We start from the raw sequence: 18,629 nt of genomic DNA on the forward strand, positions 1-18,629 counted from the left end.
TCATCAACATTTTTTAAAAATAATATGGATTCCTTGATCGTAAAAGATATGATAAATAAATTATAAAGTAAAAATTTAGATACATATTTGGATAAAGATACTATAATAATGATAGTCTTGTTATTTTATAATTTTATATGTTTGATATATATTAAATAATGATAATGATAAAATAAATAAATATTAAATTTAAAAAAAAAATGTTGACCCAAAATTTAAATTCTTTTAAAAAATTATATAAATTTATTTAAAAGTAATTTCAAAGTAAATATTAGATACATAATTTATTGTGTTCGGTTGTTCTTAAATATTAAATTCGGATATGGTATTGATATTCTGTGTGTCTATAAAAGGCAAAGCAAACACAATTCTTTCACATCACATTTCACAAGCATTAACAGCTTTTTACTAAACATACATTCAAAACCTCTGTCTCTTTCCTTTGTCCCAAGGTTACTGTTTTTCCATTTTGTTGCTGAAAATGATTCGTAACACTCGCCACCATGTTGAAGGGACGGTTGTGTTGATGAAGAAAAGTGTTTTGGACTTCAACGATTTCACAGCTTCCTTTCTTGATGGTCTTCATGAGTTTGTCGGTAAAAGAGTTTCTCTTCAACTCATCAGTGCTGTTAACACTGATCCAGGTTAGTTTATGTTCTTCCTTTCTTGCGTTATAAGCTTCTTGATGAAAAAATAAACTACTATACTGTTGTTATATATGTTTTCTTCTTTTCTTTTTTGAATGATATTTTCAGAGAATGGATGGAAGGGAAAACTTGGAAAGCCTGCTAATTTAGATTGGATCACCACATCCACACCTGAATCTCAACGAACCGGTGAATCCGCATTCACGGTTATATTTGATTGGGATGATGAAGAAATCGGAACACCAGGAGCATTTTTAATAAGAAACAATCATCACAGTGAGTTCTACCTCAAAACCTTAACACTTAAACATGTTCCTGGTCAAGATGATGATATCCACTTTGTCTGCAACTCTTGGGTATACCCTGCGAAAAACTATCAAAAAGACCGTGTTTTCTTCTCCAACAAGGCATATCTTCCAAGTGCAACACCAATGCCACTGATCAAGTACAGAGAAGAAGAGTTAGAAACTTTAAGAGGTGATGGAAAGGGAGAGCTTGAGAAGTGGGATAGGGTTTATGATTATGCATTCTACAATGATTTGGGAAATGCCGATAAGGGTCCAGAACATGCTCGTCCTATTCTCGGAGGGTCTGCTGAATATCCTTATCCACGTAGGGGAAGAACCGGTAGAAAACCTGCAAAATCAGATCCTAATTATGAGAGTAGGCTGGATCTTGCGTTGAGCTTAAATATCTACGTTCCGAGGGATGAAAGATTCGGTCATTTAAGGATGTCTGATTTTCTGGCTTACGCGTTGAAATCCATAGTTCAAGTTCTGAAACCTGAACTGGAGTCTCTATTTGATAGCACGCCGAATGAGTTTGACAGCTTTGAAGATGTGCTCAAACTCTATGAAGGCGGAATTGATGTGCCTGAGGGTTTGCTTAAATATGTTAGGGATAACATCCATGGAGAGATGCTTAAGGAAATTTTCCGAACTGATGGGGAAAAGTTCCTCAAATTTCCAATGCCTCAAGTGATTGCGGCCGATAAATCTGCGTGGAGAACAGATGAAGAATTTGCCAGGGAGATGCTGGCTGGTATAAACCCTGTCATGATCTGTAGTCTCCAAGTAAGTTTGAGTTTTTTTATCTACTTTGAAACAATATTATATGTTAATGATGAATTTCCTATGACTTCTTTTTCCTCGTAATCTCCTAAATAACTGCAGGAGTTCCCACCACAAAGCAAGCTAGATCATCAACTCTACGGCGATCAATCCAGTAAAATAACCAAAGAACACATTGAAATTTATCTGGACGGGCTCACTGTCGATGAGGTAAAGTTCGAGCTAATATAATATTGTGTTTTGCAACAAAATTTACTCAATGTTAGGATGCTGATATTTATTTGGTTTTGATTGAATAGGCGATTAAAGAAAGAAAATTGTTCATATTAGATCACCATGATTCACTCATGCCATATTTAAGAAGGATAAACTCCACCTCTACAAAGACATATGCTAGTAGGACAATTTTGTTCTTGCAAAAGAATGGAACTTTAAAGCCAGTCGCCATTGAGTTGAGTCTGCCGCATTCTGAGGGAGATCAATACGGTGCCATTAGTAAAGTTTACTTGCCTGCAAAGCAAGGTGTTGAAAATTCCATTTGGCAATTGGCCAAAGCTTATGTCGGAGTAGTTGACTCCGGCTATCATCAACTTATCAGCCACTGGTAGGACCTTACGACTCGTAATTCTAACCAAACTTAGTCTTGGTTCGTATGTCATTGCGATTAACTTTTTACATTATACATGTATGACAGGTTGCATACTCATGCTGTCGTTGAGCCGTTTATCATAGCTTCGAATAGGCAACTTAGCGTGCTTCACCCTATTCATAAGCTCTTGCATCCTCACTTTCGCGACACCATGAATATAAACGGACTTGCAAGACAGATCCTCCTCAATGGAGGTGGTGCTCTAGAGTTGACCCTTTTTCCATCGAAGTACTCTATGGAGTTTTCGTCCTTTCTCTATAAGGATTGGTCTTTCCCCGAGCAAGCACTTCCTCAAGATCTTCTCAAGAGGTAGTAAAACCATTATCATTGCAAATAGCTTAATGTTTTTATTTCATTTTATTGATCAATTACTTCATCTTTGCAACTTTTAGAGGAATTGCTGTTAAGGACTTGAGTTCTCCAAACGGTCTTCGATTATTAATCGAGGACTACCCTTTCGCGGTTGATGGACTTGAGATTTGGTTTGCCATCAAGACATGGGTTACGGACTACTGCTCCGCTTACTACAAGGACAATGACTCAATCAAGGAGGACTCAGAGCTCCAAGCTTGGTGGAAGGAAATAATCGAAAAGGGTCATGGTGACAAGAAAGACGAGCCGTGGTGGCCAAAGATGCACACACTTGAAGAACTGATTGAAGCCTGCACTATCATCATATGGATTACCTCAGCTCTCCATGCTGCTCTCAACTTTGGACAGTATCCATACGGAGGCTTTCCGCCGAATCGTCCTTCTATGAGCCGACGACTCATGCCTGAAGAAGGAACTCAAGAATACAATGAACTTGTGGAAAATCCTGACAATGCTTTTCTGAAAACAATAACTTCACAATTTCAAGCTGTTCTTGGAATTTCACTTGTGGAAATATTGTCAAGACATGCTAGTGATGAGGTCTATCTTGGAGAGAGAGACACTCCACATTGGACTTATGATGGAAAGGCATTGAAGGCTTTTGAAAAGTTTGGAAGTAAACTTAGTGAAATTGAGAAAAGGATTGAGACGATGAACAATGATGAGAAACTTAGGAACAGGTTTGGTCCAGTGAAGATGGCATATACTTTGCTTAAACCTAGTAGTGAAGGTGGATTAACTGGCATGGGGATTCCTAATAGCATATCAATTTAATATGGCTTGGGTTGTCTTGTTTCTAGTTATTTAATTTCTATGTTTAAAAGTACTAGTATTAGTAGTAGTAGTGAAGTTGATAATTTTAGTTTTTATTTTTGAATAAATAAGTTAAGTCTTTTTACTATGTATCTTCATTATGGTGTGCTGCAACTTGTTATAAAGCATCATACTATTTGTAATACTTCACTTCTCTGGTTGATAAGTACTTGTTTTCATTGCCAAATCATGTAGTCATTTGCTTTAACTTATGAATATTTTAGTTTTCTTCCTTCTTTCTATTTAGCAACATAAAAGCAAAAGAATAAACAGATCCAACAAAAGTTTTATTAATTTTCTCAAATCTGAAATGAAAAGGCTCACAATCAAATCTCAACTAATTTTTCTAATTAAATAAAAAACATTTCAAATTAAGTCTTCTTCCAAATATCTCATACTAAAAAATCCAAAATAAATTCATTTCCTTTTTCAGATCTTAATAAAATAAATGGTTTAAAAATATATTTGTAACAATACACTAATAGTTCTGCATTTGGCATTTAGTTTTTATGATAATATTACATTGTTTCTTAAAGAACAATTTTGTATACTAATGGTTTTTATCTAGTGTGTAACTTTTACTAAGAGGTTCCGACTCTGAAGCATTGACGTGTGACGTCATCAGATTCTATAATCAACACACTCTGACTCTAAAGAGATATAAGTGTTTTGCAAGATGTTTTTAAGTTCTAGAAAACTCTTAGACAACGGTTATGGTGAACGTTTGTGCTAAACCTTCTGACTGTGACTCTGATGGAAGAGCCTCTGAAGGATTGTCAACCTTCATGATTATGTGCTAAAGTTCTGAAGATTCTGAAGAATAGGATCTGAAGACTCTATAGACCAGGTTCTAAGGAACTGCGTCAAGACTCTAAAGACCGAGGTTTTGAAGATTTTGTCAACTAGTCTCTTGATCCTTCTAAGCATGCTTCAACATTATTTCATCATAAGTCTCTGAAGATTATAAGATAGATCAAAAGATTTTGCATAAAAGAATAGCACACAATACAAGATCACTCTTCACTCCACTACGCTGATTTTGTGAGCTAAGGACAATACTATTGTACCATTTTGTCTTTTATATGCAAATCGTTACACAAAGAGATAGCTGCAATTTGCTATTCCAATTCTACCCTCCAACGAATCTTTTAATTGACTATATAAAGAAGTCTTGGAAGAATGGGAGAAGTTGTTCATGCTAACTCACTGCGCAATATTACGCTCATACGCACGCTCTTTTGCTAAAATAAATATTTTTTGTGTATATTCTTTGTAAACACACAAGAGTTGTTGCTCGTTATTGCGTGAGATATTCATTGTATTTAACTTGTGTTAATTTGCTTCCTTAGAAGCAATACTTGTAAACACACACTTGTAAATCTCAAAGGTGTTTGAGTGGTTTCTTTGAGTGACTAGGTTTTAGTCAGATAGGCTCAAGAAGACAAAGACAGATTGTCTTTGTGGTGTCTGTAATCAGTTTCGGTTATAATTGATTAAGTCTTTGTTGAGAAGGAAAAATCACCTTGGTAGGGTGGACTGGAAGTAGATTCGTCAAGTATAAAAATAAATTTATTATTTTTCTTGTTCGTGTTATTGTTTGATTGAGTTGATTTTGAAAAAGCTTTTGTTTTTGGAAATCCAATTCAAACTCATATTTCTTGTGTTTTTTGTCACATTCAATTGGCATCAGAGCTCCGGTTTTAATCTTAATAAGATATCAAACACTTAATAGTGTCAGATAAAGATCCAGTGTGAAACACAATGGCTGCCCTTCCATCATCAGTTGCTCAAACAAATGATAGAGATCATTACAATGCTAAACCTCATGGTTTTGATGGAGATAGATTTGACTATTGGAATGATAGAATAAAGAGCTTCTTTCTAAGTCATGATGTTGATATATGGGATATGGTAGTTGATGACTACGTACACCCAGTAGATGAAAGTGGTAATAAAGTTGAAAGAAGCGTGATGACAGATCAATAGAAGAAAGATTATAAGAATCATCACAAAGCAAGAACCATCTTGCTAAATGTTATTTCATACACTGAGAATGAAAAATCAACAATAGAGATACTGCTAAATCTATATTTGATTCTCTAAGGATGTCGCATGAGGAGAATGCACAAGTCAAAAAAATCAAGGTTCTTGCCATGATTCAAAAATATGAAGCATTCAAGATAGAGGATAAAGAAAGTGTTAAGAACATGTTCTCAAAGTTTCAGACTTTTGTTGCATGACTTAAGGTTCTGGACAAAGAGTATTCTACTCTTGGTCATGTTAAGAAGATCGTCAGGAGTCTACCTAAGCGTTGGAGACCTATGGTAACAACTATGAAGTTATCAAAGGATCTTAACAACAGTTCTCTTAAATAATTGGTTAGTTCTTTAAGAAGTCACGAGATTGAGCTCGAGGAAGATTAGCCCAAGAGAAAGAGCAAGGTTGTTGCTTTGAAGTCTTCAGAAAGGCATAAGAAGAACTTCAGAGGAAATAAAAAGGGTCTAATGGATACATGGGATGATTCAGAGTCTTCAAAAGATGATTCTGAAGAAGAGCATGCTAACGTGGCGCTGATGGCATGCACAAAAGCTCCTGCAGAAACGATTCAACCAGAATCAGAATCTTAGTCAGATTTTGAAGAGGTATTTTTTGAACTTTCTCATTTTGAGCTTGAATCTAGTTTATCAGAAACTTTGGAAAAATATCAGAATCTTCTAGACAAATATAAGGATCTAAAGAAGATTCATGTATCTGAATCAAAAGCTTATTGTAAATTTCAGAAAGATTTTTCAAGTTTGACTGAAGAAAATCTCATTTTGAAAAACAACAATTATGTCCCTCAATGCAAGAGTCTCAAACCTGGAAAAAAAATCTTTCTAAATCCTCTACAGGTTCTGGTGATATCATAAAGAAATATGATAAATATTTTCAAAATTTCTTGCTAAAAGTATGAATAGAAGCTTAATGGATTCCATGATTTATGGTGTTAGCAGAAATGGAACAAGGGGTGTTGGTTATGATTCTGATGACAAATTTGATTCTGAAAAAGAGGATAAGCCCACTACTCTTCAGTCCCATTTGTCCCTTTTGGGAAACAAAATGGAGTTACGTCTAAAGGTAGAATTGCTTCTAAATCTAAGGCTAAAGCGAAAACTCATTCCCATTTCAATTATGCGTACATGTATAGTTATCCTGCATAAAAACCCAAGTTTGTTAAGAACTCTGGGAAGACTAACCCCAAAGGACCCAGAAAGATGTGGGTACCTAAGGACAAGATAGTATATGTTGCAGGCATACTTAGAAGTAGAGTTGAGACACTAGTCATGGTACCTGGACTATGGATGCTTGCGGCACATGACGGGAAGAAGGCATATGTTCCAAATCCTGAAACTTAAGCCCGAAGGAGTCGTCGATTTCGAAGGTGATTAGAAAGGAAAGATCATTGGCTCCGGAATAGCAGGTAACGATAAACTTCCTTCCATTACTAATGTTCTTTTAGTTGAAGGATTAATGCATAATCGGTTGTCCTTAAGTCAATTAAGTGACCATGGTTATGACATTATTTTCAATCAAAATTCATGTAAAGTTGTCAGTCAAAAGGATAGCTCAGTTATTTTGAATGGAAAGAGGAAGAACAACATTTATAAGATAAGACTTTCTAATTTGAAAAATCAAAATGTAAAATGTCTTATGTTTGTAAATGAAGAGCAATGGATGTGGCATATACGATTGCACCAGTTAGCATGAGGAGCATTTCTCAGCTAAATAAGCTTAATTTAATCAGAGGCCTGCCAAATCTGAAGTTTGCTTCAGATGCTCTTTGTGAAGCATGTCAGAAAGACAAGTTTTCTAAAACTTCTTTTAAGGATAAAAATGTTGTTTCAACCTCCAGCCCATTAGAGCTTCTTCACATTGACTTGTTTGGTCCAGTGAAAACTGCCTTTATCAATGGTAAAAAGTATGGACTGGTCATTATTGATGACTACAGTAGTTTCTCAGACACAAGGATGAGTCACATTCTGTGTGTTTCTACCTTCTGATCTCAAGTGCAAAATGAGAAGGATCTCAGAATTGTAGAAGTCAGAAGTGATCATGGTGGAGAATTTAAAAATAAAGATTTAAAAAAACTCTTTAATGCTAATGACATTTCCTATGATTTCTACGACCCTAGAACTCCACAATAAAATGGAGTTGTATAGAGGAAGAATAGGACTCTGGAAGATATTTTTAGAGCCATGATCAACAAGACTAATGTGGCTAAGCACTTTTGGGCATAGGTAGTCAACACAATGTGTTATATTTAGAACATGATCTCTATAAGACCTATTATGGGTAAGACTCTTTATGAATTGTGGGAGAATTTGAAGCCCAACATTTCATATTTTCATCCTTTTAAATGTTCTTGTTTTATGTTGAACACTAAAAAGAATATGAGCAAGTTTGCTTCTAAGGCACAAAAGTGCATCATGTTAGGATAATTTGAATGCTCAAAAGGCTACAGAGTATATAACATTGAGACACGGATTTCTAAAGAATCAATACATGTCAGATTCAATGATAAGCTTGACTCTTAAAAGTCAAAGCTAGTTGAGAAATTTGCAGATCTACAGGTCATTTATTCAGGTTCTTAACAAAAAAATTCAGAAGCCAATGAAGTTAAAGTAAAAGACTTTGAAGTTCCTCAACCAGAAGTTGTTGAAGCTCTGACTCCTCTAAAAAGGCATAGACACATATCTTTACATTCTAAAGAATTGATTCTGGGAGACAAATTTGAACCTGTCAGAACCAGGTTCTCATTCAAACCTTATAAATAGACTCTTATGAGTTTGGTGCCTCTGATAGAGCCTGCATAAATTGATGAAGCACTTCTGGACACATAATGGATTATGGATATGCAAGAGGAACTCAATCAATTATCTCAAAATGACTTATGGGATCTGGTGCCTAGACCCAAAGGAACTCATATTATTGGAATAATGTGGGTCTTCGGAAATAAGTTGAGCGGACAAGGAGAGGTAGTAAGAAATAAGGCTCGATTGGTAGCACAAGGTTATAGTCAGCAAGAGGGGATTGACTACATAGAAACCTTTGCACCCATTTCCAAGTTAGAGTATATTCGTATCTTGATTTACTTTGTTGTTGATCATAACATTGTCTTGTATCAAATATATGTTAAGAGTGCATTTCTGAATAGTTACATTACTGAAGAAGTGTATGTACACCAACCCCTTGGTTTTGAAAATCCTAAAAATCCATATTTTATTTTCAAGCTTAAGAAATCATTGTATGGTCTGAAACAAGCTCCCAGAGCATGGTATGAAAGACTAAGCAATTTTTTTAAGAAAATGATTTGACCAGAGGGAAAGTTGATACAACATTATTCGGTAAGTCATTCAAAAATGACATTCTTGTTGTTCAAATTTACGTTGATTATATCATATTTGGTTTTACTAATGCTACTTTGTGCAAGGAATTTGCCAAGTCTATGCAGGAAGAGTTTGAGAAGAGTATGATGGGAGAACTCAAGTTCTTTCTAGGGATTCAAATTAATCAAAGTCTAGAAGGAACATGCATCCATCAGAGCAAGTACATCAAATAAATTCTGAATAAGTTTGGCATGTCAGAATGCAAGATGTCAAAGACTCATATGCATCCTACATATATCCTTGAGAAGGATGCAATAAGTGTTAAGGTAGAACAAAATATATACAAAGGTATGATTGGGTCTCTTCTATACTTGACTGCTTCTAGACCTGACATTTTGTTTAGTGTTTGTTTGTGTGCTTGCTTCCAATCAGATCCTAGAGAGTCTCACTTAACAGTTGTTAAGAGGATCTTCGGGTATCTGAAAGGTACGATTAACCTTGGCATGTGTTATAGAAGATCTAAAGACTACAAGCTAGTGGGTTATTGTGATGTTGTTTATGTTGGAGATAGACTTGAGAGAAAAAGCACTTCTGGAAGATGTCCGTTTCTGGGAGATAACCTAATCTCATGGTTCAATAAAAGACAATCAACAATAGCACATTCAAATGCTGAAGTTGAATACATTGCAACCTCTAGATGCAATACTCGGATGCTCTGGATGAAAAGCCATCTATAAGATATCCAGATATATGAGAGTAACATTCTTATACTTTATAATAATACTTCTGCTATTTGTTTATATCCCTTTTTGCATTCTATATAAAAACATATTTAGATAAAACATCACTTTATACGTGACTATGTTCAGAAGGGAATTTTAAATCTAAAATTTATTGATACAAATCATCAATGGGTTGATATCTTTACAAAACTCCTAGTTGAAGATAAATTTGTTTTTCTTAGAATGTTAATCTCTCATAATTGAAAAATGAGACTCTGAGATTTGTTGGTTGTTCTGAACGTGTGAGTCTTCTAAAGTGAGAAGGTTTCAGAAGTTCAGATGTATCCAGTCAGAACCTGTTTGGTTAAACAAATCTGCTTTATGGATACTGAACAGTGCTTCATTAAATAGTTGTCAATCAATCTCGATTAGTGGAACATTTTTAAGACAATTGTCTTAGAAAATTAAATTGTTTCTGATCTGATGATGTGATACGTTCAGTGAATGAATCTTAGGATTAGGTCAAATCTTTCACGCTTTACCCCCTTATCAGATTTTTTCTTTTCTCTAAATATTTTCATGATTGAAAGACGTCTATTTAAACCCACTTCACACACTTTCGCTACTATCACAACCTACACTTTCTCTCTTTGAGCTTTAAAAACTTTCAGCAAACCTTAAAGCCCTTTTCTTCATCAACAATGGCATCTTCACAACAATCAACTCAACAAACTCAAGAATAGCAACAACCTCAACAACAAGAGAAAGTACTTGAAGGACTTCAATAACTCGTTTATCTACTCCAGTTGAAAAGTTAAATGTCTTGTATGAATTTTTTGTAGATTTTGATAACCTCGAAGCAAATGGGTATGATATGTTTGGAACCTTGAGATTTCAAGGATGAGAAGGTTACTTTGAACGTCTAAAAGAACCATTTCACAAAGAGTTAGTTAAGCAATTCCAGATTTTTGATGAAGCTACGAGTCTTTAAGTGATATCATATGTATTGGGTCACAGGATCTCTATTTTTAAGAAATCTATTGCTGCTCTTTTGGGTTATGATGGTTTTGGAAAGCGTTGTTTTGGTATGCTTACAAATAAGAGTAAGATGGAAGATATTGCAAAAGTTATCTTTAAGAATGGAAGGTCTTATTCCAATCCTAAGAATCTTCATGACAATCTTAGAATCTTGTTTACGATCATTCTTGGGTGCATTCATCCCATACCTTCGTCAAACTCTCAAGATTACTTTAACAATAATAAGAAGTACATTGTACTATTTGTCAATTGGTGACAAGATAAATCTGCCATAATTTTTTTTCAAATATCTTAGGGAAATGGTTAAGGAAACAAGGAATGAAGCTGATAATATGAGAAATTGGATACCTTTTGGTAGGTTAATTTCTGACATCTTGTTTAAAAAGCATAATGGTGTAGAAGCTTATGGATGCAGGAATGACAAAGGAAGATGATTTTATAATTGGGAAGAATTTAAATGAACATACTCTAAAGAACATGTCCTTAATTATGAATGTCGTTGACCCTTCAAAACTTTTAGACAAGACTATTGTTGGTTCTAGAAGGATTCCAGTGGATGATTATCCTCTCTTCTCAAAGGAAGAATCTAAGTAGGTTCTAGAACATTACAATAAAGGTTGTATGGCAAAGGGTTGTCGTCAGGATGTTCTATCTTATGTTGAACTTCCAGATCACCCTGTTGATGTGTACTCTCTAAAAAGAAAAAAGGGAGTTTATATCTTCTGGTGAAAGACCTTTTGGACCTGCCAGAACTCCCATCAAAGTTGCTAGGACTTCTGGACTCAACATTCTGAGAGACATATTGAGGCCAGAAGCAGAGTATGTTTGTTCTGAGATCGATAGGTCTTCTGAAGTGACTCCTTATGGGAATCATGGTAAGTTTCCTATGATTGAGACTCCTTTCTATTTTTCTCATTCTGTCATTTCAACTTCATTTATTCCTCGATAACCTTCTCCACCACCATATATTCCTTTTGGAACCATAACCACCACCCCTCCTAGATCCTCTAGTGTTTTTGAAACAATCATCACACCTACACCATCCATTTATATTACAATCCCCATACCCATCCCAACTTCTGTTGAATGAACTACCATCACAACAACCATACCACTAACCTTAAATGCATGTACCACTTCTGTAACTATTCCAACTACTAAACCCTCTGATACAGAAAGCCATTCTCTGACTCTAACTTTTTCACACCCATTTTATTCACCCTAACCATGCCAAAAGGCAATGCATTTCCAGAAGAGTCACCCTCTACACCAACCCTACCAACCCATTGATGAACTTCTCTTTGACACGTTCATGGAACGACTCAGAAACAGAGAATCTGTTATCCCTGATTCTGTTGACCAAACCATTGAAATTTTCACTGACAACGAGACTCAATCTGAACCTAACCAAAACACTAAGGAATATGATGATTTAGTCAGACAGTCTAAATCAAATGTTGAGGTCATCGTAGTCCTAGACATAAATTATTGTCTCTATTCTGATCTAACTTCTGCTCAAACCAACATTCGTTATACACCCTTAAATGATTTGCTTACTCAGTTTAAAGGCGAGGTCGCTAGAAGACTCAATGCTCTCACTGAGGTTTGCTTTTCTAACGCAAACCTCTCTCAAGTTTGTGCTCTTACCAACAACTTTAGAAGTTGGATAGAATTCAACTCTGAAGAGTTAGAGATTGCTTACCTGAAGGAAGCTAAAAGGAAATTCCATTCCAGACTCTCTGGTATAGTTGAACCTTTACTTAAAAAGGTTCCTCTAACACTTTTGCTTCCTGCTCCAGTAATGACTCCGCCTCCTTCTCCAACTAAGACTACTATGGTTGCTTCTGAGACTACTCCTAAAGATGGAAGTAACTTTGGACTCAGGAAGATTGTGGTTTCTTAGGAATTCATCTTGAATAGTTTGGAGCATCTGGCGGCGGAGAATTATGAAGTTAAAGAGTGACCCAAGCTCAGGATGAGAAGACTTCAAAGTTTAAAGGGTTGCTTGGAGGGATCTTACCAAGACTACCACCCCCTCTTAAACCCTAGTTTTTAAAACTCTGTGGTATCTTTCTTTTCTGTTTCAATTATGTACTGAGTTTTCTATTTAATGAAATTAAATTTTATTCTTGGTTTAATTTGTCTTTCATTTTATCTTTTCGAATGACAACAAAAGGGGAGAAATAATGACGCTGATTTTCATATATCTAATTCCAATTACCCAAACATGTCTTTATATGTTCTAAGGCATTAACCAAGCAAGCTGAATCAAGTTCATATGAACCAGGCCTATGTTTATGAATTATGATTATGTTATGGATAATTAACTAAGCAGTTTGCAATTAACCATACATATTCTTGTTCTGAACTAAGTTCAATTGATTAAGGTTGAACCAGGCGTATACAAGCTCTGAATCAGATATATTCAAGTTTTGTTAACAACCACGTGTGAGGAATATAACCAGGTTATAAAACCAAGACTATGAAAGCTCTGACAAATCATGTTATGTGACAAGATTGATATTCAGACTTGCTGACACTCAAGCAAGGATTCTAAATGAAATACTTTTGTACCCAAGTTGTTGCATTATGGGAAGTTACTTCAACCTTTACAATCAGGCTTCTGCCTTAATAGGAATATAGTAACCAGGCTTCTGCCTTATGGGAAAATAGTAGCAATCAGACTTTTGCCTTATGGGAAGTTATTTCTTTCATGCTAATTGAGATTTTTATATGTGTTAAGATTATTTTAAATCTTAAATTCAGTGGGAGCTTGCAAACCTAACTTTGATATTCTAAGTTGGAAAATAATTATTAACTGTATAAAATTTAGGGGGGGCTTACAAACTTCACTCTGATATTTTTATGTGATTAAATCAAGTAAAATTTGTTCATCAAAATACATGGTTTTGTCATTATCAAAAAGGAGGAGATTGTAAGAACAAGATTTGCTTATGCATCTGGCCTTTAGTTTTGATGATGACAATGCATTGTTTCTTAGAGAATAATTTTGTAGGTTAATGGTTTTTATCTAGCGTGTAGATTTTGCTAACATGTTCTGACTCTGAAGCATTCACGTGTGACATCATCAGATTCTAGAATCAATACACGGTGACTCTGAAGAAATAGAAGTGATTTATAAGATGTTGTCAAGTTCTATAAATCTTTTAGACAACAGTTCTAATGAACGTTTATGCTAAAGCTTTTGAATGTGACTCTGATTAAAGAGCCTCTGAAGGATTGTCAACCTTCAAGATTTTGTGCTCAAGTTCTGAAGATTCTGAAGAACAAGATCTGAAGACTCTGTGGACCAGGTTCCGAGGAATTGAGTCAAGACTCTGAAGACCAGGGTTCTAAAGATTATGTCAACTAGTCTCTTGATCCTTCTAACCATGCTTCAACATCATTTAATCAAAAGTATCTTAAGATTAGAAGATAAGATTAAAATGTTTTGCATCAGAAAAAAATAGTACATAATACAAGATCACCCTTCCCTCCACTACGCTGATTTTATGGGCTAAGGACAATACTATTGTACCCTTTTGTCTCTTATATACAAACTGGTACACAAAGAGACAACTACAATTTGTTATTCTAATTCTACCCTCCAAACAAATATTTCAACTGCCTATATAAAGAAGTCTTGGAAAAATGGAAGAAGTTTTCCATGCTAATTTACTGCGCAATATTACGCTCATACACATGCTCTTTTGCTGAAGTAAATATTTTGTGTGTATATTCTTTGTAAACATACAAGAGTTGTTTATTGCTATTGTGTGATATATTAATTTTATTTAACTTGTGTTAATCTTATTTCTTAGAAGCAATACTTGTAAACAGACACTTATAAATCTCCAAGTTGCTTGAGTGGTTTCCTTGAGTGACTAGGTTTTAGTCAGATAGACTAAAGAAGACAAAGACAATTTGTCTTTGTGGTGTCTGTAATAAGTTTTTGTTGTAGTAGATTAATTCCTTGTTGATAAGGCAAAATCACCTTAGTAGGGTGGACTGGAGGTAGCTTCGTTAATAGTGAACCAATATAAAAATAGCTTTGTTATTTTTCGTGTTCTTGCCAATTCAAACCCCCATTTCTTATGTTTCTTGCCACCTTCAGTAATAACTGCTTTCAATTCTATGTCACTTTTTTTATAATGAAGTATTTTTTTTTAAATATTCAATAATATTTGTATTGGTCAAAAAGTACACGTGTGCATGTTGCCCCTACAAATGGCATGGACACTTAAAGACTTTGGTATGTATATTACGATGTATTGTAGTTAGGATATTCCCACTGTGGAGAGAAGCCTTATATAGTGGTATTTGATGATGGTTTAGAGACCATGCTCACATGAGGTGAAAGGCTTTATCAGTGAGTAGTGTGCTTAGGTATAAGCATATGTGAGGTGTGATATGTATGACTTCAGATCTGTACCATTTCTCCCACGGAGGAGAAGTATTTATAAAGGCCTCTTAGGCCTAGGGTTTGGGTAACCCTTAGGGGTGGCAACTGCTCTCTCCTGATTAGGAAAAGTTATTGACCACCTAATCTTCAGGGGGTAGTGGTGGCTCCCTCTCCTTTGACTAACAACATTACACACGCCATTAGTGCCAAGGGCGAGCCCTAAGGATATAATCTATGTGGCACCTCTTGGGTGAGGGTGCCCTTGTTTGGGACACTCATAAATATAATATTACATAGTCACTCAAGCACATGGGCTTTGATAAGGGTGAAGTGCTTTTAAGGCCTCTTTCAACTGTGAGGTATGTTCCTCGCCCTTTTGGTAAGTCTTTAAACTGATGGCGACTATTTATTAAGGGGCGAGTCCCTCAACTAAATGTAAGTATATATTAAAGGGAGAGTCTCTCAACTTGGGGCAAGTTTCTCAATTGAAGGCGACTATTTATTAAAGGGCGAGTAACTCAGTTGAAGGAGACTGTTTATTTAAGGGGTGAGTCTCTCAGCTTGGTCGAGTCTCTCAGGTGAAGGTAATTATTTACACAAACCCATAATTAAAGGGTGAGTCACCTGCCATATGTCTTCTGACTAGATAAAAAATGTCAGATGGGAATTCCAATCAATCATTTTGTTGGACACATTTACTTTCATTCTATGTAAGTAATAATGGTCTCTTTTTCAAGACCTTATACGTTGGAGGCACATGTCAGAAACATGCTGAGTTTTTCAAAATAATGGGGATTTCAAAGGATCCTTTCCCACCTCATAACAAACTTTTTCATCTCATTTGTTCCATTTGCTCTCTATTCTTACAAGCTCATATGAATTTCTCAGCTTCCTCGTTCATAACCTTCTTCCAGGTATGAATTTCCCTTTCTTTCACTTTCTATAACAAATAGGGTTTACAAAAATACATTCAAGTATGGGCTTAGGATAAGCATAATGTCCTAGATTAACCTTCTTTTACGATTGTGACGGTGGTGGTAATTTATTTTTCTCCTAATATTTTCTTAAGAACAAGGGGACAATGTCTACCTCCTTTGTCGTGTCTAAGGATGTTGAAGATATTGGATCTTGTTATACTTATGATGAACAAATTCTCATTTTCTAATCAGGAGTGAAGGTTTCTTCTTTAGAGGGTGAATACCGGGTTATTATGTAGGCTTGCTTGCCGTCAGAGAGGGAGACCACACCCCTCTCCTATGATCCTCACTCCCCATACTTCTACTTCTACCTCCCTTTCATCCCAGATATGGGATTTCTTTTCCCTCTTACCCCCTTTTACATGGAGGTCTTTAGTGTTCTTAATGTTATGCCCTCTCATGTGCTTACTAACATTTGGGGTTATATTAGGGATTTTGAGATGGTATGCGAAGACCTGGTAGTTACCTCGACAGTTGAAGTCCTTTTCTCTTTCTACACCACCAAATCGGCGAAGGGTATATGGGTGTATTTGAGTAATCATTCGGGGAAATCCCTTTTGTGGCCCCATCCAATCACTGCAAGCATTGAAAGGATAATTTCGCCCATTTGAGGTGGCGAGATGACACCCTCGGGGTGTTAGGGATGACGATGACCCCCTATTTCCCTTATCCTGGATGGACAACCCAGTGGCGACCATATAATATGATCAGTTGTTCCTTATTCTTTAAGAGAGGAGGATTGTATGCCTTTTATGGCAATTCGAGGTCATAGACTAACACATAGTGATTATACTTTGTTTGGGAGGTGGCAAACATCTCAACGCTTATTTAGGTTAGCCACTTTTTTTCCTTTGTAGGCATTTTTAGACAGTATAAGTGATCTTTGCGTATGTTTTAAATACCAAATGGTGAGGATTATTGTTGAAGAAAAGAGGCAGAGGTGGGAAAAGATCAAGACTATTAGTTCAGGCACCAACAATCCCCAGAGTCACCCCAAGGGTTTCATGTCAAGGGGAAGAAGATGCAAGCTAAGGATTCGACTCTAAACCCGCAATGTGAAGGCTCAAAGGCTGGAAGAAGGTATTTTTGCTGCTAACACCACCTCGCCTAATCTTAGGAAGACGGGCACTCAGACGCCTCCCACAGACGAGGCTCCCTTTCCAAGGAATTTGCTACTAATTACCAGACCCTTCACTCCAAACCGACATTGGATATTATGAGCATGCAGGATAACCTTCTGCTGAGGGTGCCCATGCTACATAATGTCGACCAGGAGAGACGCGACAACCGAATGTTGAAGGCCATCTAAAAAGATAAGGAAAAGCGGGAGGAGAATATGGAAGAGATAAAAACTAAGGCCAAAGAAATATTCACTGAGAAGGAATCCTTGCAGGCATCCCTATATGCCATTTTCCTTCATCAAAATAAGCTGGAGAATAAGGTGTTAGAGCTCACCAACAAGGTGGTGTCTACTTCCAACGTCTATTTTGAAAGCACCAAGGAACAAGTTCTACTGCTCTACCCAAATTTGGAATTCAACCAAATGGATTTTCTCAAAGTCGTCCAAGGCGGCTAGCTAATGGATGAGGAGGCGGTGCCCTCCCTAGAGCTTGAAAGTCCTGCTCCCATGGGAAACGCCTATGACAAGGGCGGAGAGACAAATTATGGTGAGTTTGGAGACCTTCATCCAAAAAACATTGTTGAGAAAGAGATGACTAAAGAGGAAAATTAATGATCAGGTTATTTCTTAGCCTTTAGTGGCTTTATATTTCTTTGCCCTTTCAGAGTTTTTTGTTGTACTTATCCGCCCCTTAGGGGGCTTTTATAATTCTAATGAACATCAATGCGCCTTGAGAGCGCCTTTCATGTTAACCACCTTTATTTTTATCTTCTTCCGTAATTATTAATGTGTGATTAACCTTTTATCCTTTGGTTGAAGTCGTCTGTTATTATCGTTCCTCTTGCAATAATTTATCTACTTTCAAGAACTGCAAGGGAATTAACTAGAATCCCGTTTAGGAATATGGAATTTTGACGACCTCTATGGGCGAAAAGGATCATACTTAAGGGAAAATCAATTTTGTCTCCTCTATGGGCAACAAGGATCCACTTAAGGATTCAACGATTTTGATCGCCTTTATAGGTGGCAAGGACCCCTCCCCCCTCTTAGGAATCCAACGATTTTGACTGTCTCTATGGGCGACAAGGATTCCCTTTTAGGATCCAACGATTTTGATCGCCTCTATGGGCGGAAAGGATACCCTTATGGATCCAGTGATTTTGATTGCCTCTATGGGCAACAAGGATTCCACTTAAGGATTTGGCGGTTTTGATCGCCTATATGGGAGGCAAGGCTCCCACTTAGAGATTTGACGTTTTTTATCACCTTTATGGGCGGAAAAGATCCCCTTATGGATCCAGTGCTTTGATCGCCTCTACGACAATCTTCTCTTGAACTTTTAGGCTTCCTACAAAGAAAGGATGGCCAACAAACATAGATTTTCTAAGAAAATAAAACGAGGTGCCTCATTATAAACCCTCTCCCAATGAAAGAGCGCAAAGGGAAAATAGTC

The 18,629-nt window shown here is 36.3% G+C and overlaps 1 protein-coding gene across 1 annotated transcript; it reads left to right on the forward strand.

The window, feature by feature from the left end:
• Nucleotides 1-369: 369 nt before the first annotated feature.
• Nucleotides 370-3,738, forward strand: LOC127098542 (probable linoleate 9S-lipoxygenase 5). Its single transcript, XM_051037157.1, has 6 exons — nucleotides 370-644; nucleotides 756-1,720; nucleotides 1,820-1,927; nucleotides 2,017-2,321; nucleotides 2,412-2,675; nucleotides 2,759-3,738. The coding sequence occupies exons 1-6, from the start codon at nucleotides 482-484 to the stop codon at nucleotides 3,510-3,512; spliced, it is 2,559 nt and encodes an 852-aa protein (XP_050893114.1). The 5' UTR covers nucleotides 370-481; the 3' UTR covers nucleotides 3,513-3,738.
• Nucleotides 3,739-18,629: the final 14,891 nt, after the last annotated feature.

This window comes from Lathyrus oleraceus, chromosome 6 (genome assembly GCF_024323335.1).
Source record: "Lathyrus oleraceus cultivar Zhongwan6 chromosome 6, CAAS_Psat_ZW6_1.0, whole genome shotgun sequence".
NCBI lineage: Eukaryota > Viridiplantae > Streptophyta > Magnoliopsida > Fabales > Fabaceae > Lathyrus > Lathyrus oleraceus.

Bases quoted from the DNA above. Each gene is read 5' to 3' on its own strand.
- LOC127098542 (XM_051037157.1), top strand. From the start codon at position 482: ATGATTCGTAACACTCGCCACCATGTTGAAGGGACGGTTGTGTTGATG. The intron at 645-755 runs GTTAGTTTATGT...TGATATTTTCAG, and splicing joins TGCTGTTAACACTGATCCAG to AGAATGGATGGAAGGGAAAA. The intron at 1,928-2,016 runs GTAAAGTTCGAG...TTGATTGAATAG, and splicing joins ACGGGCTCACTGTCGATGAG to GCGATTAAAGAAAGAAAATT.